At 38.2% G+C, this 24,495-nt stretch overlaps 1 protein-coding gene across 3 annotated transcripts in view; it reads left to right on the forward strand.

Annotated features, from left to right (window-relative positions):
• The window catches only part of LUZP2 (leucine zipper protein 2), a 314,709-nt gene that overhangs the window by 233,004 nt on the left and 57,210 nt on the right, over positions 1-24,495 (forward strand). For all 3 annotated transcript variants that reach the window (XM_059709157.1, XM_059709156.1, XM_059709158.1), the window contains exons 6-7: positions 17,719-17,781; positions 23,888-23,950. In XM_059709157.1, the coding sequence (XP_059565140.1) occupies positions 17,719-17,781; positions 23,888-23,950 (126 nt within the window). The remainder of the gene's footprint in view (positions 1-17,718; positions 17,782-23,887; positions 23,951-24,495) is intronic.

The raw sequence follows: 24,495 nt of genomic DNA on the forward strand, positions 1-24,495 counted from the left end.
AGAGAGAGAGAGAGAGAGAGAGAGAGAGGATTGCAGAGAATGAAATGCTATTAATGTTGGATTGGAACAAATAAATTATTGTCTTTTAAGCAGATAAGTACTTAATTGTTTTGCTATGTGAAACTGAAATTTGTTCCCTTCTTATTTTAAGGAAACATTCCCACATTGTCTGTTTTAACCTTGTCTGATCTAAGTATAGCCCCACCCTGATTCTTCCCCCATGTTACCTGCCCCTTCACCAGTGGAAAATGCAGTATTTCATTATTAAAAGCTATTCTTTCCTTCTATTGTTGTGTCTAAGTGTTCTCCCCCCTCACATTCTGCTTTGTAATTAAACTTCACACTTCAGATAACTAAATACCTGAGCCACTCTTGTGGAGGTTGTAAACTTTATGAATTTCCTTCTCTACTCCGTGTTTAGTTTCAGCTTCAATGCTAGCATGAGGTAAAGGTCTAGGCCTGTGTGTGTATGTGTGTGTGTGTGTGTGTGTGTGTGTGTGTGTGAGAGAGAGAGAGAGAGAGAGAGAGAGAGAGAGAGAGAGAGAGAGAAAGAGAGAGAAAGAGAGAGCGCTAGTGCTGCAAATTTCAAAAGTAAAATGTAAATATTAATTTTGCTGAGAAGTGTTCTCAGCCTCCCAGAAATGCCAACTTTAACTCCTCTGGGCTACATAAAGCCTACCTGATATCAATAACTGGCATTTACCGTGTCAGTAGTGTAGCTTGTTCAGTCTGCATCTATATTTCTCAATGTATTGTCTATTGAAGCCAGGTGGCAGGCCTCATTCATCTTCATATCTCAGTTCCAATCAGAAAGGCTGATATATAACAGAATCTCAGTAAATGTTCCTAGAATTGGGTAGGATTAAAGGCAGACTGAGGCACTCTTGGTATTCCTGACACATCATCTCTTTAGAGAAATTTTTCTTTACAGAGAGATTTTTAGGATTATTAACAAATATCAGTAAGTGGATGAGGCATTGAATATACTAAAAATGTGGAGAATAAAATTTAGAACTTGCTAGTTGATTAGAGAAGGAAAATAAAATAATTGTGTCTCCATTTGAAGTATAACCACCCTGGAATCAGTGACTATCATTTCCAGTGAGACAGTTAAACAAAAACCAAAGATAATAAACTAAATGGCAAATGAAGCAATGATTAAGTACAAGCAGAGAAGACCTGATGGACAAGAGAAGTCTAAATAGTATTACCTGACAAGTCATGTAAACATGATTCAGTAGATAACTAAGCTGGGTGGGGTCATCAGGGGTCTCTTATAAAAAGCGTGGTTTATGAGTAGAATATGTCATGATTTTTGTGATTACTCTGCAGGACAGAGTGGCCCTGGAGGCAATTGTAGCAAACTGTTCGGTTTTTTTTATTATTATTTAGAACACCCAACCTATCCTCTTGTCCTATTAGCATCTTGTTCTCCTATCTGGAGAAATTTCCACTGGGTATAGTCTTGCTGCCTCCTTCTGCTGCCTTCTCTTTACAGGAGCTGAGAGAGGCCAGACCCTCTATTTATTCTCTTGCACAATCATATTACCTAAACATTCTGATCATACATTTGCTGGCAGGACTTTGAAGGCTGAGGGAATATTTTGGAGGATCCATTAACAGTAGCTGCAGTCCAATCCTGGCTATTGTTTCTCTGCACAGCCTCCTGAGTTCCCCTGGGCTCCTCCAAAGCATCTGTTTCTGTTACTTTCAATCAAGAAACCTGTCCTTTAAAGGTGCTATTCCCTGGCTTTAGAAATCCTGTGTTTTTGATGCTGTTCACTCAGGAATTACCCAAGAAATTTGGTCTATTTTAATCTGTCACAGACTATCAGTTATATTAAAGTCTGAGGGGGAATTTCTCTTGCTTAATATCTTTTATCAAAAAAAAAGAGATTAATTTGATTGGAGTTCTTGTCCTGATCATTACTGGTAGGAAATTCAATAGCTGTTGTTCTTGATTGGTGTCCCAGATTACAATTTAATATAATGAGAAGATAAATTGGCCATGGGATGAGTGGCTTTATTTAGTAAAAAATATTTTCTGGAAAACATTTATGTGGCTTCCATGTCTTATATTATTATAAAATACTAGAGACCCAATGCACAAATTCGTGCACCAGTGGGGTCCCTTGGCCTGGCCTGCAGGATGGGGCCAAAACCGGCTCTCTGACATCCCCTGAAAGGTCCCAGATTGTGAGAGGGCACAGGCCAGGCCAAGGGATCCCACCAGTGCATGATCCGGGCCGGGGAGGAACACTGGAGGTTGGCCAGCTGCGGAAGGACTGAGGGAGGGCTACAGGGTGTGTCTGGCCCATCTCGCTCAGTTGGAGCATCGGCCCCCTGGTGGTCAGTACACATCATAGTGACTGGTTGAATGGTCGACTGTCTGCCCCCTGGTGGTCAGTGCACATGATAGCGAGCAGTTGAGTAGCCTTAGCATATCATTAGCATATTACACTTTGATTGGTTGAATGGCTGACTGGACCACTGGAAACCTAGCATATTAGGCTTTTATTATATAGGATTGGATGGTGACCAACTTTATGCTTGGTACTTCTTTTTTCCCTATACTATTTTAAGGTTCATTCTTAAGAAATTATAATATTGAGTTATTATGTAATGATATTCATAAAATGGTTAAATATATTGTCAAATTATTTCTCAGAAGGGTTATACAAATTTATCATCTCTTTAGCAGTGTTTAAAAATAACCTTTCATTCTACTTTTACTCCCCCTCTCTTATCATGTACTTCATATTCTCTTTAAATTTTTTCAAACAAATTTGATATACTAAAAGCTGTTAACTCTTATGAATTTGAATTGTGTTCATTACTAGTGAGGTTGTCATCCACAGTTTTCTCCATGGTAATAGTCAGTTAATGACCTTAAATCACTGAAATAATATTCCTTTTTATTGGCTATAATTAGTCTCTTGAAATGTTGTCATCTCTCCAACCAATCAGCGGCTATCAAACAGACATTAAGTATATTTGATTCCAGAGATCTCCCACTCTGTAAAGTGTGCTATTAACCTGAATTTATCCCTTCTGGGCACTTCATTCTTGATTTTAATTGTCAGAAAGGCTTTGTAGGGAGCCTGACTTATACTAGAAGTACCATGACCTCCAGTCTTCCCCTGAAGACTCATCAGACTGTCCTCAAATCAGGTTTTGAAATGTCCTTCAGTGAAGGGCAATGTTTTTCTAATTTATTTAACCAGAGTAGTTTGTGATGTTATGAGTATTACTGTTTCATAAAGCCATTATTACTTCCAACCCACATTAAGAATTGTTTACTAGCATCTGGAGAAATTCTTTGATTCAGAACTTATGAAGTCAATACAAGCATTTCTTTAAGAAGGACTGAACCACATTTTCGGGTGAGCTTTAAAGGAGTTACATTGGGAAGTAATTTCCCCAAACTATAATGATACAGGGGTCTTTACTCAATTATCTTTTCATTCCTTATCTTCCCTTACTAAGGAAGTGAGGGAAATCTGGATTTTCCATAGTTACATTCGATTTGGGTCTTCTCTGATTCTCATCTGCCTGCCTCACATCCCCCTCCACCTCCTTCTCCTCTCCCTGGTTCTTCTTATCCTGGATCCCCACTTCCCTTCCTCCACCTTCTTTCTCCTTGTTATAATAAATGTTCAGGTTGTTCTGATTCCCTTTTATGTGTCCAGACACTGGCTTTCCCCACATTATTCTGCATGGGGCTTTCTTTTATCAGTTGTTACTATCATTGGCAGACTTTTCTCAGTCATTTACTTACAATTACTGAAAATTCAACTTATATACCAGTGCTAGTCTAATTCAGTAGCATTCTGAAGGCAGTCTGTTCCCTCTAATGTGCTTTGCACAATGTATGCTACTAATTATGGGTACTTATGCCCATCTGGAATGATTTCACTCTGTATTTCCTTGCTCTGTTTGCTGCAGTCTCAGCTATACTCTCTAATCTAAGCACTGTTTCCTGCCCTGGTTGTAGTAGCTCAGCAGCGCATCTATTAAACCATTCGAGAAGATTAAAGCACTTTGGGGAACCAAAAGGCATATTTAAAATGGTAATTACTTATTAATTCTTCAACAGCCCTCTCTTCCCACATTTTGATCCCACATTTTATACTCATCAAAATGGAGAATAATTAAAACATACAGAAGCAGTAGAAGCACATATGGATTTTTTAATCAACCAGTAAACCCCATATTTTAGGAGAATCCTGCACTCTGTGAGTTTTAGTTTATGTTTCTCTCTCAATGACATTTTAGTATATGGCATCCGAAAAATCCATTTTTTTTACAGTTACAAAGGACTTTCACATTTATTTTTCCTTTTATTTTATCACTAGCCTAGTGAAGAGGCAGGCGTAATTATAGATGGAGACACAGAGGCTTAGAAATGTCACAGAACATATATGTCCACGGTGACAGCTTGTAAATGGTAGACCCAGGACTAAAATATATGTCCTGTGAATTCTGTTTCACGTTTTTATTTTTATTTTTCCTCTCTAGAAGTCTATCAATTAGAAAGTGAACACATGATTTTGACTTTAAGGAGAACGGTGTTAGAAGACTCTTCCCCCTCCCCCCTCCGTTCTTGTCTAATCAGCCATGTACAGGTGCACACTGCATGAGCAGATGGAAATGCAATTAAGACAGATGTGATGACAATTCACTCACAGACTCTAATGCTTTAAAGCCCCAGTGCTAGTCTAAAAGCACATATCACAGCAGGCATACCACAAGAAGAATCAAATGTGGGCACAAAATTTGGACAAGCTGTAGGTCTTTCCAAATTTTGAAAGTGAAATGGCACTTAGTGATTTCAAAATCCTAGTTATTATGACTTCCTTAGGTAGTGAATACTTTTTAAATTGTTGAACTTAATTAGAAGAAAATAAAGGTAAATGCAGAATCATTGATCATTTACACTATAAGTCCAGCATAAGTGAGAATGATAGAGTGAGAAAAGCTTTGGACTTCGGAATGTGAACTATTGTACCTGTATTATGTGAAGAGCCTCGATTAGAGCTGGAGGTAGGCATTCAGCATCATTTCCCTCCCACATCCCTCTGGAAAACGCTTGGACCTTAGATATTATTTTCAAACCTATAATAAATAAGTAGGCCTTCTAATTGGGATAAGTGTTAATCCCTGAGGAGAGCGATAGCAATATGAACATCCTCATGGGTCAGAGTTGGCAACACTGAAGCCACATTGGAGTTATGCTCTGAACCTTATTACTTGGGAAATAGTTGCAAGAAGGTGAAGAGTACAGGACCTGTGATCAGATGAAGATATCAGTCCACCTTTGCCTCTTAATAGCAGTGTGACATTGCCCTGGCTGATTTTTCTCAGTGGTTATAGTGTCAGCCCACAAATAGAAGGGTCACAGGTTCAATTTCTGGTCAAGGGCATTTATCTTAGTTGCAAGTTCGATCCCAGCCCAGCAGGAGTGTGTATGGAAGGCAACCAATCAATGTGTCTCTCTCCATCTCTCTCTCTCTCTCCCCTCTCTCGCCCCCCTCTTTCTCTCAATCTCCATACTTTCCACTATGTCTAAGAACCAATGGAAATAATATCCTACAGTGAGAATTTAAAAACAGAAAAATGCTGTGTGAGGCATTGTGCAAGTCACTTGACCTCTCCGAGTGTCAGTTTTGGTTAGTGTTCTTGTTAAGTAGGAATACTACATTTTGCTAGCAACCTCACAGAGTCGTTAAGAAGCTTGTATAAGATGCTACCTGAAAGTTTGATGGTTTTTGGTGAATATCCTATCTAATAAAAGAGAAACATGGTAATTAGTGTACGACCGCTACCCTTCCCATTGGCTAATCAGGTCGATATGCAAATTAACTGCCAGCCAAGATGGCGGTCGGCAGCCAGGCAGCTTGAAACTCACATGAGGCTTCCTTGCTTCAGTGACGGAGGAAACCAATGTTCCCAGCCTGCCTTGCTGGCCTCTGAGCCTGCAGTTTGAAACATTGTAACAAATATAGAAACTAAACAAAACCCCAAAAACCTGCTTTCAGCGAGCCAGGATCTCAGAGCTGGAGTTATACATTGTTTCAATTATAGAACCCAAACAAACCAGATACCTGCTTTCAGCAGCAGAGGCGTAAGAGCTGGAGCCTCAGAGTTAAAGCTGGCCCAGAATAAAAAAAAGGAGCGGTTGGGAGCTTCAGCCCTCAGCCCCTCACCCAGACTGGCCAGGCACCCCAGTGGGGACCCCCACCCTGAAGGGTGTGTGACCAGCTCCAAACAGCCATCATCCCCTCACCCAGACTGGCCAGGCACCCCAGTGGGGACCCCCACCCTGATCCAGGACACCTTTCAGGGCAAACCAGCCGTCCCCCACATGTGCACCAGGCCTCAATCCTATATAGTTAAAGGGTAATATGCCTCCCAGCACCGGGATCAGCGGAGCCATGAGGCCTCCCAGCACCGGGATCAGCATGACAAGGGGCAGCGCCCAAACCCCCTGATCGCCCTGCGGCTCTGTGTGTGACAGGGTGTGGGGCCACAACCTCCCTATCGGCCCTGCTCTTTTTGTGACAGGGGAAGGCACCCCAAACCCCTGATCAGCCCTGCTCTGTGCCTGATACGGGGGAGCTCCCAAACCCCCTGATCACCCTGCGGCTCTGTGTGTGACAGGGTGCAGCGCCCAAACCCCCCCACCCGCCACGGGCCCTGCTCTGTGTATGACGGGGTAGAGCCATAACCTCCCCATCGGCCCTGCCCTGAGTGTGACAGTGGCGGTGCCCCAACCCCATGATCGGCCCTGCTCTGTAGGTGATAGAGAGCGACGCCCCAACCGCCCCCCACGGGCCCTGCTCTCTGTGTGATGGGGTAGAGCCATAACATCCCCATCGGCCCTGCCCTGAGTGTGACAGGGTGCGGCACCCCAACCCCCTGATCCGCCCTTCTCTGTGTGTTACAGGGGGCGGTGCCCCAACTCCCTATTGGCCCTACTCTGTGAGTGACACGGGGGAGCTCCCCAACCCCCTGATCGGTCCTGCTCTGTGTATGACAGGGGGAGCTCCCCAACCCCCTGATGGGCCCTGCTCTGTGCGTGATGGGGGCAGCTCCCCAAACCCCGATCGACCCTGCCCTGTGCGTGACAGGGGGTGGCGCCGCAACCTCCCCATCGACCCTGCCTTGAGTGTGACAGGGGGTGGTGCCCCAACCGCCCAATCGGCCCTACCCTGAGCGTGACTGAGGGTGGTATTGCAACCTCCTCATCTGCCCTGGTCTGTGCATGACAGGGGGCGGCGCCCCAACTCCCCAATCGGTCCTGCTCTGAGCCCGACCAGGGGCTGCACCTAGGGATTGGGCCTGCCCTCTGCCACCCGGGAGCAGGCCTAAGCCAGCAGGTTGTTATCTCCCGAGGGGTCTCAGACTGGGAGAATGCACAGGCCGGGCTGAGGGGCCCCCCTTTCCCCCCAAGTGCACAAATTTTTGTGCACCGGGCCTCTAGTATATATATATTCACTTTTGAGCTCTAACACCTGCCAGGGATTAATAAGCCTAGAATGATAACCCTCAGGTACCATAGAGAGTATTAATAATGGGAGGACATAAGGTAAGACCAAGAGATTCTAAAAGAATTAAAAACTATCCACTTCTTCCTCTCACTCTGCAATGTTCTAATGGGCATAATACTCTCCTGGGAGAAATGCTGAAATGTAGGTTCCTATGCAGCTTTGGGGGTAACCAAGCCTGCAGGGGAGGACAGTTAGGGGCGATCAGGCTGATAGGAAGGGCAGTTAGGGGCAATCAGGCCAGCAGGGGAGCAGTTAGGTGTCGATCACACTGGCAGGGGAGTGGTTAGGGGCAATCAGGCAGGCAGGCAGGCGAGCAGTTGGGAGCCAGCAATCCTGGATTGTGAAAGGGATGTCTGACTGCCCACCGGGATCGGGTCTAAACAGGCAGTCGGATATCCCCCCAGGGGTCCCAAATTAGAGAGTGTGCAGGCTGGGCTGAGGGACACACACCCCTGTGCACGAATTTCATGCACTGGGCCTCTAGTCTATATAATAAAAGCCTAAGCGACTGTTATGGTGGAACAACCAGAACAACCATTTGCTATGATGTGCACTGACCACCAGGGGGCAGATGCTCAATGCAGGAGTTTCCCCCTGGTGGTCAGTGCGCTCCCAAAGGGGGAGCTCCACTCAGCCAGAAGCCAGGCTCATGGCAGACAAGCACAGTGGTGGTGGCGGGAGCCTCTCCCACCTCTGCAGCAGCACTAAGGAGCAGTGAGCCAAGCAGTAAGGAGCAGCGGGCAGGCAGGCAATAAGGAGTGAAGAGTCCCAGACTGCGAGAGGGATGTCCGACTGCTGCCTTAGGCCTGCTCTCCATAGGGCTCCTGGACTGCAAGAGGGTACAGGCCAGGCTGAGGGACCCTCCCCCCAGTGCAAGAATTTCGTGCACAGGGCCTCTAGTTAAAGATAAATATGCATGCAAATTGTGTGATGAAGTGTCTGTACTTTGTGAGCAGTCATATTTATTTTTATTACTAATGAAAAATTTATAAAATGCTTCTTATGACTATACGCCATTGACTCTATGATAAGATAATATGCTAAGCTTGGTAGAACAACTTAGAAAGAAATCTACCTCCAACTCTAAGCTTTGAGACTTGAGTGAATTCCAGGCCAAAAGATCTTGAGTGAAAAACTCTAGCTGAGTCTACATTTGGCATCAAAACCCTAATGAGCTTGTTGGGGACCACACTGCAAGTCAAGCAATGGCAATGTAGAGTTTCAAGGCCCTTACAAAATACTGAGGGAATGTCTATGAAAGGTTATTTAAATGGTTGATTTATTATTCATGTGCAAGGTTTATGATAAAGACTGTTTGAATCATATTCCCATCATCATGAAAAATAGCCTCGTCACAGTACTGCAGTCAGAAAGATTTATGGGTGTGCTTTTACCATATTTGAGAGGTCTACTTAGTAATGACACTGGAGTAGCATATGAAGGTGGCCATGTGTTAGTCAGGTAATTTGTATTACTTGAAATCACTCAAGGTGGGCTGGTGGAGTTGAAAACCTGGGGGTAGTTAACTTAAACTATTTGTAAGTGAAATGAACCAGAGAGATTTTATTTAGCTGTGAGCACAAATCCAGAAATGGACTGCCATTATATTCTCTCTGAATAAATCTGGGGCAAGTGCTCACATTTGCTTTCAACAGTGCTTCTCAAACTTGAGTGAGCACCAGAATCGCCTTAGGAGCTACTCAAGTTCAGGTAGCCAGGCCCTGGTATCAGAGATTCTGACTCAGTAAGTTTGGGTCAATTTGGGGCCCAAGAATTTGTATTTCTAATAAGTACCCAGGTGATACTGCTATTCCAGAAAATATATTTGAGGATGGTTGTCCTATGTAAGGAAGCTGATAGTGTGTACTTTTGTGTTGAGTTCTTCATGGTGGAAACTGGAGCACCTAACTGTGTGTATTGGGGGTAAAAAAAAATCGTAACTAGAAAAGGTTTAACATAATTTGATTTTAATATCAAAATGCTTCAAATATTCAGTCAAAGGTAAATAATATTTACCTACCATACCTATTCTCTCTTGCTGGAACCATGATTTTAGAAGCAGGAGTCAAAATTTTGAATCATACAATGAAGATAATAACTTCAAATTTCAATGTAAATGTAATTTAAAATGGAAGACCTTTGCTGACATGAATGATAACTGCGATAAAGCAAAATGCTTTTAGAAACATATTGGAATTTCAGTGAGCATATTTTATGAAAACTTTTAAAAACCAAACATGATGAACACAACTCATTGTGTGAATTTTACTTTTTAAAAATATATCAAATTTATTTGATAAGAATATATCAATTTTATAAAGTATTTGGCCTAGCTGGTTTGGCACAATGGGTAGAGCGTCGGCCTGTGAACTGAAAGGTCCCAGGTTTGATTCCGGTCAAGGGCACATGCCCAGGTTGTGGGCTTGATCCCCAGTGGGGGACTTACAGGAGGCAGCCGATCCATGATTCTCTCTCATTATGGATGTTTCTATCTCTCTCTCCTTCTTCCTTCCTCTTTGAAATCAATAAAAATATATTTTTAAAAAGTATTAATATCCTCTTTATTTAGTGTGCTTATTTATTAATTTTATGCTATTTTAGCAAATACCAAAAAGGGTATGCATAGTTTGATTTGTGATCTATTTGAAGTAGTTAATTATTTCAATAGATTTTAAGTTCTTAACTATTAAAACTGCTACTTTAGGAACTTTCAAAGAGCTCTTTGTAGTGTAAAGCTACTATGAACATTAAAATAGTTTTATTATATAATTGAAAAATAGTTTTATTAATACCCACCTCTTTATGCAATCCTACTGAGATTTTTTCAAAGAATACATTATTTAGTTTTTATATATATTTTTTATTGATTTCATAGAGGAAGGGAGGGGGAGAGAGAGATAGAAACATCATTGATTGGCTGCCTCCTGCACATCCCACACTGGGGACTGAGCTTGCAACCCAGGCATGTGCCCTGACCAGGAATTGAACCATGACCTCCTGGTTCATAGATCGATGCTCAACCACTGAGACACACTGACCCAGCAAGGAATATATATTTTACATGAGAAATCTAATAAACCTGGCTTAAATGGTGAATATACCAATTATTTCTGTCTATTGTTTTATAGATTATGAGGTCAGATATTGTTTTGTTTTTAATAAAATTGAGTAGATTTGTTTGTTTTATACATCATCTTTTTTAGCCCTGAATAAGATTCCATTGTCTGACTATATCACAGTTTATGCATTCATTCACCTACTGAAGGATATCTTGATTGCTGCCAAGTTTTAACATCCAGGAATAAAGTTGCTTTAAGTATCCGTGTGCATTTTTATGTGGATATGAATTTTTAACTCCTTTGGGTAAATATCAAGGAGTATGATTTCTCAGTCATATGGTAAAAGTTTATACAACTTTGCAAGAAACTGCCTAACTGTCTTCCAAAGTGGCTGCACCAATTTGTAGTCTCACCAGCAGTGAATGAGAGTTCCTATTGTTTCATATCTTCCACAGCATTTGGTGTTGTCAGTAATTTGAATTTTTGCCATTCTAATTGATGTGTAGTGGAATCTCATTGCTGTTTTAATTTGCAATCCCTAATGACATAATATGGACATCAATACTGTATATAAAGGTCTTCTTGTACCCACGATGTCTTTTTGTATGCACTATACATGGGTTACAGGAAGACTTATTTAATATTTGAAGAATGAATGGATGAATGATAAAATGAATCAAATCAAAACTAGGGCTCTGACTTTAATGGTAAATATTCTGACACAAATAGAGGCCAAAACTGAGACAGAGAGAGGTAACTTTGCCATGAGATCCTTTGGCATCATCGTATGAGCAGCTGCCTCCTCCACTGCATTCAGAATGCACTCTGAACACAGATGTTTTCTCCAAGATCAAATGAATCATTCACATGCAAAAAATAATACTGACATAATTTCCTTTCAAAGGAGAAAGTCCGTGTAGAACTAGCAGTCCTTGTTCTCACAGCATGCCCAATCACTTGGAGTGCAATTGCTGTAGCAGGATTAAGTCTTAAATAAGCAGAAAAAGAATACTGGAAGAATACTTAATGTTTAAGGTACATGACTAAACATTCAGATAGGACTGAGCAAACTTCTGCTTAAGCAAAAGGTAGTAGCTGATGCATTTGACCCTAAGTAAAGAGTATTTTGATTTTAGCGTCAATTTTTCTTCAGACTTCTCTATTGGTCTACCTGATCATCTTTAGTTCAATAATAAACACTAAACAGTTATTTTTACTTGTGGCCTGCAACTTTAACCAAGCTCAAGTAGGGTTTGACCAGATATCCAGAAGAAACTATCTAACTAGTGCTAACTTCTTAGTGATGCCATTGTAATAACCTGATTATTATTTAACAGGAAAGGAGGAAAGGGAAAGCTAGATATAGACAAGCCATTTATGGAGCTTTGCCAAAAAGCTGCATTTAGCATTCTTCAAGTCTGTTCTCCTCTGGTTGATGGCGGAAGGGACTGGACAAAGGCAGTTTAGATGCATGCCCAGTAAGGTCTGACTGACATGAGAAGATGCCTACCTATCTGCCTGTCAATCAAACCTAAATGTGAGTCAATGGCCAGAATGGGCATGGCCACTGCAAGGAGATAAACCTGAATATGTAAACTTCCCAACAAACGGAGTTCCCTTCTCTCTCTCTTCTCTCTCTCTCTCTTCTCTCTCATGCGCTGGGTTCCTGGCTCTCCTGTGGCAGAGGCTTGTGCTCTCCTGCTCCCACATGGCACACAGCCATGCTGGACTCCACAAAATAGACTAATGGGCTTTAATTTGGCCTGGATGCTGAACTTCACCCGACTACAACATAGAACGGAGGCTCTGGACACTGGCCTTGTTTCTGGCCCTGCTGGAACCCCAGCTGCGCCTTTTCCAGGATTGGCTTAAGCGGGAGGGAACTTTGAAACCCAAGAAATGTAACTTCATGCAAATAAAGCCTTCTTCCACATCCCACCCTCCCACAGGGCTTCTGAAAATGCTTATTTCAGCAGCACCCCAAGAACCTTCATCTTGCTCCCACTAGCGACCAGGGAGTTTAATTTTCTGGTAATTTTAGTGCAGCTCAATCTGTTCTACATATTAAGTCAGATAGAATCTAGATTGCTCTGTAATAAAAAGAAGTATAACATCCTAGGGAAGTGAATAATATTAATCATACTGAACTGTTTACTAAGAAACAGCATTTGAATCAGTACAGATTCCAGGGGTCCTCAAACTTTTTAAACAGGGGGCCAGTTCACTGTCCCTCAGACGGTTGGAGGGCCGGACTATAGTTAAAAAAAAAAAAAACTATGAACAAATTCCTATGCACACTGCACATATCTTATTTTGAAGCAAAAAAACAAAGCGGGAACAAATACAATATTTGTATTTGCATGTGGCCCACTAGCCGTAGTTTGAGGACCCCTGGATTAGACACTTTGGCTATAGACACTGAGTAGAAATTATGTATATATTTGCATATACCTACAAAATAGGCACATCTACTTAATGTTTGAAACTAAAGCAAATTTTCCCATGGTTGATATTTCCACCAATATACCTATATTAAAGCACTTAGGTATTTACAGATAAAAAAAATCTGAATATACTTTTCTTCCTGATTCTAGAAGCTATAATTTGAACTTGTTTTTGTTGGAAGGGAAGTAATTCCATATGGTTCATTCCATTTGGCGTTTTCTCCATTATCAATTCAAAACTATTCTGTAGACAATTCATCTTTCTCTATTTTAAAATTCTACTCTTTTTCTTTTATGTGGCTTAGAATAAATAAAAAAATATTTACATACACATTTCTTATTTTCTGTAGTTTCTTGACAATTTTTACTTTAGGGTCACATTTAATTGCATTTTAAAGACATTAACAGTTTTCAGGTGCATAACAGCAGTGGTATATCTTATTTAAATCCAGAAAATAATGTGATAAACACATTTACGTACTTTTATTATATTTGATGATCCTAAGTTATCCCAGATTCTGACTTACAACATGAAAATTGAGACCTCATAATTCCACCTTGTAATTAAGTACAGTGATTTACAATCTCTCATTTAGTTGTCACAGTAACTCTATTCCTGTCGTATAATTATAGATACCCCCTCCTACTTGGTTCCTGTGTATTTTCTGAGCCTCATTCCTCAGGCTTTCACTTCATTCTGCATAAAATCCTCATAATATAAATTCATGTTTAGCTTGTTTTATCCATTATTGGTTTCTATTATTTGCAAACAAAAATCCCAATTAACACCTAATTTTACTTTAGAGCACTTTGTAAAATCAAGACTCACAGTAATTTCAGAGTTTTTACATTTCCATATAGCAAGATTATAGAGATATACTAGGTTTATATCTCTTTCTGTTGGGTAGCCCAAAATGTTGGGATTGAGACACTATGTAAAATATATTAGGATGTTTTAATTTCACAGGCAAAAATCAAACTAGATTAAGCCGATGTATTATTTATTAAGAAAGATTTTCTGTTACTATCAGGTTTGAGTTTTATCATATCGACATTGGGGAATAATAAATGACATTTTTAGGCAGGACAGAGACATATACAAACTGGGTTCCCAAGAAGCTGGTAGGAGCATTTGTTTTAACCTACCCCAAATTTGTACAACATCCAATTAGGAGGAAAATACCTATGTTGATGTTAAGCAAGATCTCTTTTCTTTTTAGAAAAGGCAAAATACTTGGATATGTTCTCTGCCCACATCCTGATAAGCTATGGCATTAGTGTTTGATATAATCTTGGTTACTTGGAGATCCTTTGCTACTCTGAAAAGTGAGGGGAAGTGAGAGAGAGAGATAGAAACATCATTGATAAGAATCACTGATCATCAGCTGCCTCCTGCACATCCCCTACTGAGGATCGAGGTCAAAACCAGGCATGTGCCCTGACCGGGAATCAAACAATGACCTATTGGTTCATAGGTTGACGCTCAACCACTGAGCTACACCAGCCAGGGCACTACTCTGAATCTTAAGGAAGTGGCAGAATTATGTGATTATAGGGTGGACAAAAAGATTTAAGTATGGCATCAACAGAGTAGAAGGGCTGGTGCAAGAAGAATGTAACTGAAAAACCTGGTCTACTAGCTTCAAGCAAGGCTGTGTGAAGGGGAGTAGAGGGACCAACAACATCACTTGAATTCAGTATTTATATGTACCCAGGTGTTCTTGGTCTATGTTAGGTCTATTCTCAGATAAGTTCAGATTTAGTGGTTACCCTCAGCAACCTTTTCTCCCTAATTCTCGAATATAAAATATTTATGTTTCAGTCTCATCAGGGATGTTCTTGTTACTTTATCAAATCTGGACCAAGACTCTGATTCTTGTGTGGGTAGAGTTTGTGTCACATGGCCACATGAAATTGGAAATGAGGAAAATATTTCTCATAAGAAAAATCAGGGTGCGGTTATTAGAAGAAATGATGATGAAAGCATGACATGAAGAAAGAACAGACATTTAAACATTTGATGACTCTTTTAATCTACCTTTATTTATATCCTCTCAAGTGAGGCGTATTCATAATTGTATTCTGGAATTTTGGGTATAATTACCTGTGCAAGTTGTTTCTTTAGATCTTATAAAAATATCATTAAGTTTGATATGGATGAGATCCTTCACTTGAAGGTAGAAGTAATGACACAAGTCTGATTACCAAATTGTAAAAACTCTGTGTTTAATACCTAAATGCTATCAAGCCTTTTTTGAGGAGGAGGGGAGATTAAGAAAGTAGTCACTAATCATGAGTGGAAAGGTTAAATCAATGCATTTTCTGGAAATCAGTATTCCCTCACCAGCGCTGTGTGTATCCATGCTGAAGCACATGCCATCTAAGAATCGTCTCAGTATGGGCCTTGGCAAGGCTCCCCTGTGTCCCGCAATTGGCCCCATTGTGGGTGATTACAATTAATTATCCCCAATTCTGGCTATGTTTCAAAATAGTGAAATACTGTAATTCTTAAGCTCTAGAAATGACAGTTAGCTTAATGGAAACATATTGCTTTATACCGTTGCCCAGAATTACCAACCGCCAGAGCAGACTACGGACACACAGTATAATCACAGCTTACTTTTGGATGGCATCCACGTGGAGGAGTGGCAGCCTTCCCAGTGCCGATCCAAATGCAATGTCCGAGACTATTGTAAACATTTCCAGTGAAATAATGTTTTATTCACTGCTTTCTCTGTAACCTTAGAATTGAACAGAATGAACAAAAGGCAAGAAAAACAAGAAAAGTTTTAAGTGAAGATGCAAATTTTAAGTAGTATAGACTGTATTTATCAATTTTTAAATAGATTAACTTATCATTTTTAATAAAGTTAATCATGTGCGGATGTTTTGTGTTTGTATGCATCTTCATTTCAAACGTGCTTCATTCACTTTTTTCTTATTTATTTTTATTTAAATTTTCTTTTGTATATATCTTAACTTTTTATTTTGCAATAATTTTTACATAGAAAATAACAGGGCAAATTAATACAGAATGTTCTCATGTACCTCTAATATAACATCAGAAAGAATGATAAAACAATTATTGAACCAACAAATTAACATTAATACAATAATATTAAATAAACTATAGGCTTTATTTCAATTTCACCAGTCTTCTCATTAAAACAATATAGCACTAAAGAGATAAAATATATAAGTGAATATCAAATCTCTAGAGATATAGCTCTATGCACAAAATAATATAATAAGTAAAAAAGAGAAAATAGACCATTGCATTACAAATAATTAAGATTGCATATATCAAAACAATATAGACATGAACAGAAAGAAAATGAGGGAATTTTTTAGCCTGCAATTTGAGCAACACTGCAGACTTACCATATCAGTATGTATCTCATTATTGTAAATTACAAGCTTTTAAATACAGAAATAATGTATATTATTAAAGTCTCTTTAAAAGCCCTAATCTTGTGCTCAATGATGCATACAAATATTTGCAAAAAGGCATTATTGTGTGGATCAAGGTACCTCCTCATATGTGTAAAACATTTTATGGTATTGAAATTCTCAGTGGGTGTTTTAGAATTTCAACTCATAGCTAAAGAGAAAAAATAGATAAATGGTTATTCTGAAATGGTGTACCTCCTCTTTGCAGGGCAGAAAAATAGAATAGGAAATTTTCAAAATCAGGTGAGAATTGTAAATGAAGAACTCTTAAATTTAATGTATCCATTTATTCAGTTACTCATTCACTCTGCATAAATTTTTGTCCATTTGCTCATGGTGCTCATCAAATTGACTCTCTCAGAGTCATTATGCAGGAGATGTACCTTACCATTGCAGTGTTTGCTCCCAGAGAGACATTACAAAGTCAAAATGCTGTGAGTTTTTGCAAAGTTTTTGCTCTACTTTTGCCACCTCTATAAAAGGAGTCTGGGGTACTCAGTTACTGGGGCAAAGACTAAAAGCCTGGATGTAATGAGACAGAAATTATTGAATGGCTCTAAGGGTTTAGACACATGTAGCTTTCATGTCAGAAGTAACAAACATTTATCTAAGAACCTAGGTGAATTATGAGACATCCAAAGGTTAACTGATCTGCCTGTGTCTGTACACAGCAATGAGAGCATGCCTATGAGGCCTGGAAGACAGAATAGCTTCTGAGCATCAAGATGCCCTTTGAGAGCAATGCAGGTGTCAGGAATAGAAGAGGACTCTGAAACTGCTTCTTTAAAAGGAATGCAGACCCTGATGGATCGGTGGCTGTTTTATAGGAGGGTCCAAGGTGACTAGCATCCACATGATAGCGTAAATAAATGCTTGCTGTTTAGATGGGTGCTTTTGGAAATTAGCATTAATTGCAGATTTGAAACTAAATTATAAAACTATGTTATAAAATGTAAAATGGATTTTAAATCTAAGGCCAAATAAAGTTCCATCTTTTTAAATGATTAATGCTAATATTTCCACATTTTAACTGAATAGAAGTAACCATCTTTTACATTGCAGATTCTACTCAGTTTATCTAAATCTATTATATTTCATATCATTAAGGACTTTTTTGTGAACAAAACATAGAGAAATGCAATGCTGCTCGCATATTTAAAGGAATTCTTAATATTTGATCACTTCTTAACAATAAAACTATATTTCTTTCCTCAGAATAAAAGCTTGAAAAACAAACTCTTGTCAGGAAATAAGCTGTGCGGCATCCGTGCAGAAGAGGTGAGTAAATTTTCTCTTCTAGTGTCAACTGGATAGAAACAATATTAGTGCTAGACTTTTATTTTAACTTAGACATCTCGTGACCTTTTCCCCCTCCTAACATAAATGCAAACATTGGAATAAGTAAATAAAACTCTTAGATATATATTGAATGTTTTAACATTGCATAGCCAAAGAAAACCAAAAAAGACTCATGCATTTCTTAGGGGCAAACAGTTATTCTGCTTAATCCAGGTTTAACTAAAATCAATTTCTTTAACTGTTCATCTCCTATATCTATTTATATTTTATGATCCCTGATTTAATGTAGAATATGTAGGGTATAGTAATAATTCTTAGTGGTATTAATGAGGTAGTAGAGATGGTATCAATAGAAATGGGTTATTTACACCTCAAGGACAGGAGACAAGAGACACTGGGTTAGTTGGTTTCCCCAAGAAGTACACACAGAGATGGGATGAGTTGTGCAAGGACTTATTAATGGAAACATCTGTGAATAATAAGGAACATGTATCGGAGTCTTCATAACATGATGTAGGTCCCATGCCTGTGAAGGAAGTGGGAGGAAAGGCAGTTTGAGTAGAACAATGGCTTACACGAGTTAAAAGTTGACCACTTTGCCCAAAACAGTCCCAGGGGTGGGCAAACTTTTTGACTCGAGGGCCACAATGGGTTCTTAAACTGGACCGGAGGGCCAGAACAAAAGCATGGATGGAGTGTTTGTGTGAACTAATATAAATTCAAAGTAAACATCATTACATAAAAGGGTACGGTCTTTTTTTTTTTTTTAGTTTTATTCATTTCAAAAGGGGCCGGATCCGGCCTGCGGGCCGTAGTTTGCCCACGGCTGGCTAGACATAAGGCAGAGAGCTGGCAATATACCTCTTTCATTTCCTAAATATTGCAGCCAGTTTTTGTTCACAAAAACCTCTTCCCGTTATTATTACCTTCTAGTAGAGCAGACAGGAAAGTTTGCCTAGTGACTCACAGTCACTGCCTTTAGGAGTCCAACTAGGAAGTAGTGGCACGTATCTCATTGTACCCTATTTGCCAAAACTAGGTCACGTGCCTAGCCAATTTGAAAGGAAAATGGAAAGTGTTATTAGGGCCCTAATCAGTTTGGCTCAGTGGATAGAGCATTGGCCAGTGGACTGAAGGGTCCTGGGTTCAAGGGCATACACTTCAGTTGCCAGCTTGATCTTTGTGAGGGTTCCAGGCTCCATCCCTATGAGGGAGGTAACCAATCAATGTTTCTCTCACATTGATGTTTTTCTCTCCGTGTCTCTTCCTCTCCACTCTCTCTAAAAATCAATGGGGGGAAAAAAGAAAAAAGAAAGTGACATTAGGTTGGTAGTCATGTGTCCATCCAGAATTTGGGATTTATTTTATTAAATAAGGTGAAAACACTTCTTGATGGACATGTAAAAGTCCTTATTATAAACTCTAAAGTTAAAGTCTAACATGCAATTTAATAATCCAGTTTATGTCTTTACAGTAATATTGTATATAAAATGAATATAAATTTTCAATACATGGGAATGACAGGTTGATATCCCATAAGGCAAAAATCAAATTGAATGGCTTGTAGTATTTCTTTCATTGTATTTTTATATTTGGATAGAGATCAACTATTATATTGTTTACATTTTCTAAATTTTTAAAAGTATTACATATTTACTATACAATTTCTTAATAATACTTACTGGATGGTAAGCAAATAGAACAGTTTTGAATAAGGAATACGTGGATTGAATCTATATTGTGAGATGACTGGCATGTTCCTATGGTCCCTATAATACTCATACACTTGAAAGAGAGATGGTTCCTAGGAGAAGGTGTCCGTAGTCTTTAGAAACAATCAATAATAGCCTGGGTCTACCTGTATGTTTTAGCCCCTTGGTTCAAAATGATTAATTTATTTTGAATATGTTATTACTTAGAGAATATATTATTTCTGAATTTTTATTTTTGATTTATTAGATATTTTATACATTAATATTGCACAATGTTAAAATAAATTGAATATATTCATTATGATTTATACATTTACCCTATCTCTTTCTTTATGGATCCAATTTAAAATTTAAGTTTGGATTATAAGAGAGGTATATATTTTGTCACAATAATTTGTCTTCAATATAAATGGAAATTTTTATTATTTCTTTCATTATTGCCACCAACGAAACAAAAGAGTAATGACTTTTATTATTGTTTTCTAGATCAGTGACCCTAAATGTTTGTTATTCATAGATGAATAAAATGTCCAAGTCCTATTGATACCCAATAGATTGCTAATATTTCAATTTTCCACAGAAGAATATCAAAAATAATGGAAGCTCCTGCTGCAAGTATCATGTACCATCCTATCATCATCACTATTATTTTATGAAAGAAATGATATTTGAACATAAATTGTTGGAAAGAAAGATCTCAGACTAAACAATAGTCTCTAAAAGGGAAAAAATAAGCCTAGCTAAAATGTTCTACCATGAACAATGTCTCCTATCTTTCTCACCTTTTTTATCTTCTTTTTATTATAACTATAATCATCATAATTATCACCATTATCACAAACTTAAATTTTGCTGTGGAATTGTGAAAACGTCATGACTCACAGGCACCAACATTTAGAATTACATTTAAGATAATTAACATAGTTAAAAGAAAATTACTAAAATGCCCAATGTAGTAATATCTGAACTGTCTGAAGAGTACCCCTCTGAAAATTCTAATTTTCCAAAATGAAGCCAACAGGTAAAAGAAAACAGTTAGTGTCAATTGGGTTTCATATGAATGTTCATTACAAAATAAAGATGCACTCATTCAAATTGTATTTATTCTTATTTTCCATCAGATGCCTAGATAGAACTTCGCTTTTTAACTACTGAAAATTAGAAGAAGACTGGAATAGGCAGATGCAGAGAAGTGATAAGTGACAGTAATGAAAAATTCTAAAAATATATTTTTGAATAACCATAACTAGGCTCAGGAAATCTAGCTGTTCATGTTCATTTAATATAGAAAAAGATATGTAGGCTTTTATTATAGCTCCTGAATGAATTACTGCATAATACAAAATTGATATTTTAATAATGAATCCAAGTTATGAAGAAAATTTTAAATTATATTCTGAGCATTCAGTATAAGTATGCAATAAGAAATGAATTGCCAAAATGGTTAAACTGAGTCCTTTATAACACTTAAAATATAGAGTACAATAGAAGTGAAGTTGGTAAAAAAAAAAAAATGCACATCAAATGTAGTGCTAATCTCTCATTCCCCATTGATATTGGTCAACATTAGTTTGGATTAAAAAATGAAAGCACCGTAGCTTGTTTGGCTCAGAGGATAGAGCATCAGCCCTTGGACTGAGAGGTCCCAGGTTCAATTCTGGTCAAGGGCATGTACCTGACTTGCAGGCTCAATTCCCAGCCCTAGTAGGGGCACGTGCAGGAGGCAACCAATTGATGTGTCTCACATCAATGTTTCTCTCTGTGTGTCTCTCTCCCTCCCTTTAAAAATATCTTCGGGTGAACATTAACAACAACAAAATCAAAGTGTGTTTTCCTAAGAGACTGTCCTGACTATAAATGAGTCCTGGACAGCAGATTGCAACAGCACAGAGAAAATGCTAATTGATCGTACATGCGTAGTTGACAAAGATAACAGAATTAGTCTTTTATTAATATCAATAGCACAAAATTAAGGATAGTCATGAAAACTGGGAAATGTCTTGGAGGTAAAGTTTATATAACAAAAGGGAGATGCTGTGTCTGAAATATAATTATTTTGGGTCACTTAGGAATCTTTGTAAGAGCAACAGCAGAGTTGTAGTAAATGTACTAGTAGAGTCCTGAAGTAGAAGCAAAAATTCAAGGGGGTAAGGACTCAGATGTGAGTTTCATTCTTAAGGGCTAGTACCAACCAGGTATGCACAAGATGGCTCTTTGTCTTCTAATGCATTACGCCATACATTTTACATTCACTAATCATATCAAGAAAAAGAGGATGCCTTTTTGTGGAAGTGGAACCTTACTAGGTTTTAAGAAAGCACAAATCCTTGCTGCTTCTGAGTATAGAGTTTAATTACATAATTCTGAATTGTTAAAGTCAAACTCTTCCTCTCTTCTTCCTTTGCTTCCTGTCCCTCAGGCCCTCATATTCTTTCTCTCTCTCCCTCTAACTCTCCCTCTCCCTCTCCCTCTTTCCTTCCTTATTCTCCCTCTCCCCTCTCCTTCTCTTCTTCCTTCCTTTCTTATTTCTTTCCATTTCATTGTGTTTTCGTTTTGTTCTCTCTTATCAGCTTTCTGATTTAATAGATCACAAAATGCAGATGGCTCACAATAAGGATGTCTATGGAAAACTGTGTTTCTAATATTAGAACCTTGCATTTACAGCACTTTCAATTTTATACTCTAATTGGTGGTACTTCCAGCATTGGATAAAAATTTAGAAATTATAACACCATTATAACACAGTCTTCCATTTTGCAAACTCTACTACCTTGCGTGGTTAGAAATGTTCTGAATATAATAGGAAACAATCACAGTACACTTGCAGTTGGTTCAGTGGAAGACTCATGCATTTAATGTATGCTTGGAAAATTATAGCATTTCAAATATTAGCGGACTTTATTAAGGGGGACGTTATATCAGCAGAATTTACTGGGATAAAATAGTACCATTAGAATATTGTTTTTATTATGTACTGTGGCCAGCTACTTTTAAAATTGAATTTCATTAAGATATAATTTACATAGAGTTTATTCCATTTAAGTTTATAGTTTTAATGGGTTGGATCATAATATATATTCAAGAAATAGAACATTTTCATTACTCCCAAAGTTCCCTTTTGCTATTTTATAATCTCTAGTACCAATCCCCAACCTATGGCAACTACTAACATGATTGGGTTCCCTATCTTTTTTTTTTGTATTTTTGTAGGATATCATATAAATGTATTATATAAAACATAGCTTCTGATGACTAGATTCTTTCACATACTACATACAATGCATTTGAAATCCATCTATATTGCTACATGTTTCAGCCCTTAATTCATTCTTAAAATCAGTATTCTAATATTGCATTTCATGGAGGTACCATAATTTACTGTTAATCAGTTTAATGCACATGTAGTATTTTCTAGCATTTGACTATTACGAAAAAATATACTATAAACATTTATGTACATATTATATATTCTTTTGGGTAAATGCCTACAAATAATTGCTTTATAATGCAATTTGTGTATGTTTAACTTTATTGGAAGCTGCCAAAAGTGTTTCCCAAAGTGACTGTACTGTTTTATATTCCCACTCAACTATTTTTTCAATTATCTTTTTTATGTGACTATTATAATCTATTTGTTTGTGTTCTATTTCTTCTACTGAAGAATCAACACCAATAATCTTAGATGTACAGAGCCAAATGACTGAGGTTCTTAAGGTAGAATGTTTGAAATTGGGTCTGCCCTGGAAAAATGAGTCATATTCATTATCTGTGGTTTATTGTTAGAGTATATTTCAATGTGTTAGCCAAACATATACCTTCTGAGAGAGATTTCTGTTGTAAGCACTCCTACATTTGTGATGCTCCCCTTAAAAAGTTGTTCTTCTAAAGGGCAAATGCCCTTCACTTCCTGTCACATTAGCTTGCTGTCTTCTTCTCGGACATATGTCAAATTCAAATTTGGTGGTCAATTTAAACTTATCCATATTTAATCTTACCTTAATAAATAATTGAAATAAGCAGTCAAAACTGAGGCATGCAATTGAAGAGATATACTTAGCATCTAAAATTAGAGTGTTGGGTGTGCCTGGGTGGCTGGAATTCTTTGGAGGGAGGGGGAACAGTAAGACACTTTCTTTAAGGATTACCTGTTAATATGTTTCCTTGAAGCAGACTTTGGTTTTCTCTTCCTGCCTAGAACAGCTGGATGACCAACTCCCAAAGTGGAGGCTAAGCTTTCCTGTTTCATTTCCAAAATCTTTGGACTCTTTTGCTTGGCTGAAAAATTCATTTTGTAAAGTTTGAAGAAATGCTAACCATCAAGTTGAAACATATAAATGAAATGAAGGCACTAATTCATGTTTCTGCTCTTACAGTCAAAAAAAATTCAAGCCCAGCTGAAGGAGCTTCGTTATGGGAAGAAGGATTTATTATTTAAGGTGAGCATCTCTCTCCTTTCCCCCTCCAACTTGGTAGCCCAGTGTATAAATTATTTAAAATATGATTTAGCTTAAATTTCCAGATTTGCACAATAATTAGAGTTGTATTTGACTGCATTATTAATTAATGGAGAAAAATGCATATACGGTTTCCTGGCTACTTTCTTAATCAAAGGCAGGCATCATTACAAAGTATTGACCCTAAATTACTTTAATTCAGCATCGAAGAATATTGTCTGTTGGAATATTTACATTAGGGAGAGCATTTACTAAGTTTCCTAAGATGAGGTTTATTGGTAACTTACATCCTTAACTTCCAGAGATCCTGCATAAATCACTTTATTATCAAGAGTCTTCATATTTAGTCATTGTTGATAGATTTTAGTTATTGATACTTTTCTTTACAAGACTATCAAGTCAAGACCTCCAACTTGTTAGACATCTACCACAAAGTGTGGATGTGATAGACTGAATAATGCCCCACCCCAACGATATATACTTGGTAAACTCTGGAACCTGGTAATGTGATCAATAATGGCAAAGAC

This window comes from Myotis daubentonii, chromosome 9, assembly GCF_963259705.1.
Source record: "Myotis daubentonii chromosome 9, mMyoDau2.1, whole genome shotgun sequence".
NCBI lineage: Eukaryota > Metazoa > Chordata > Mammalia > Chiroptera > Vespertilionidae > Myotis > Myotis daubentonii.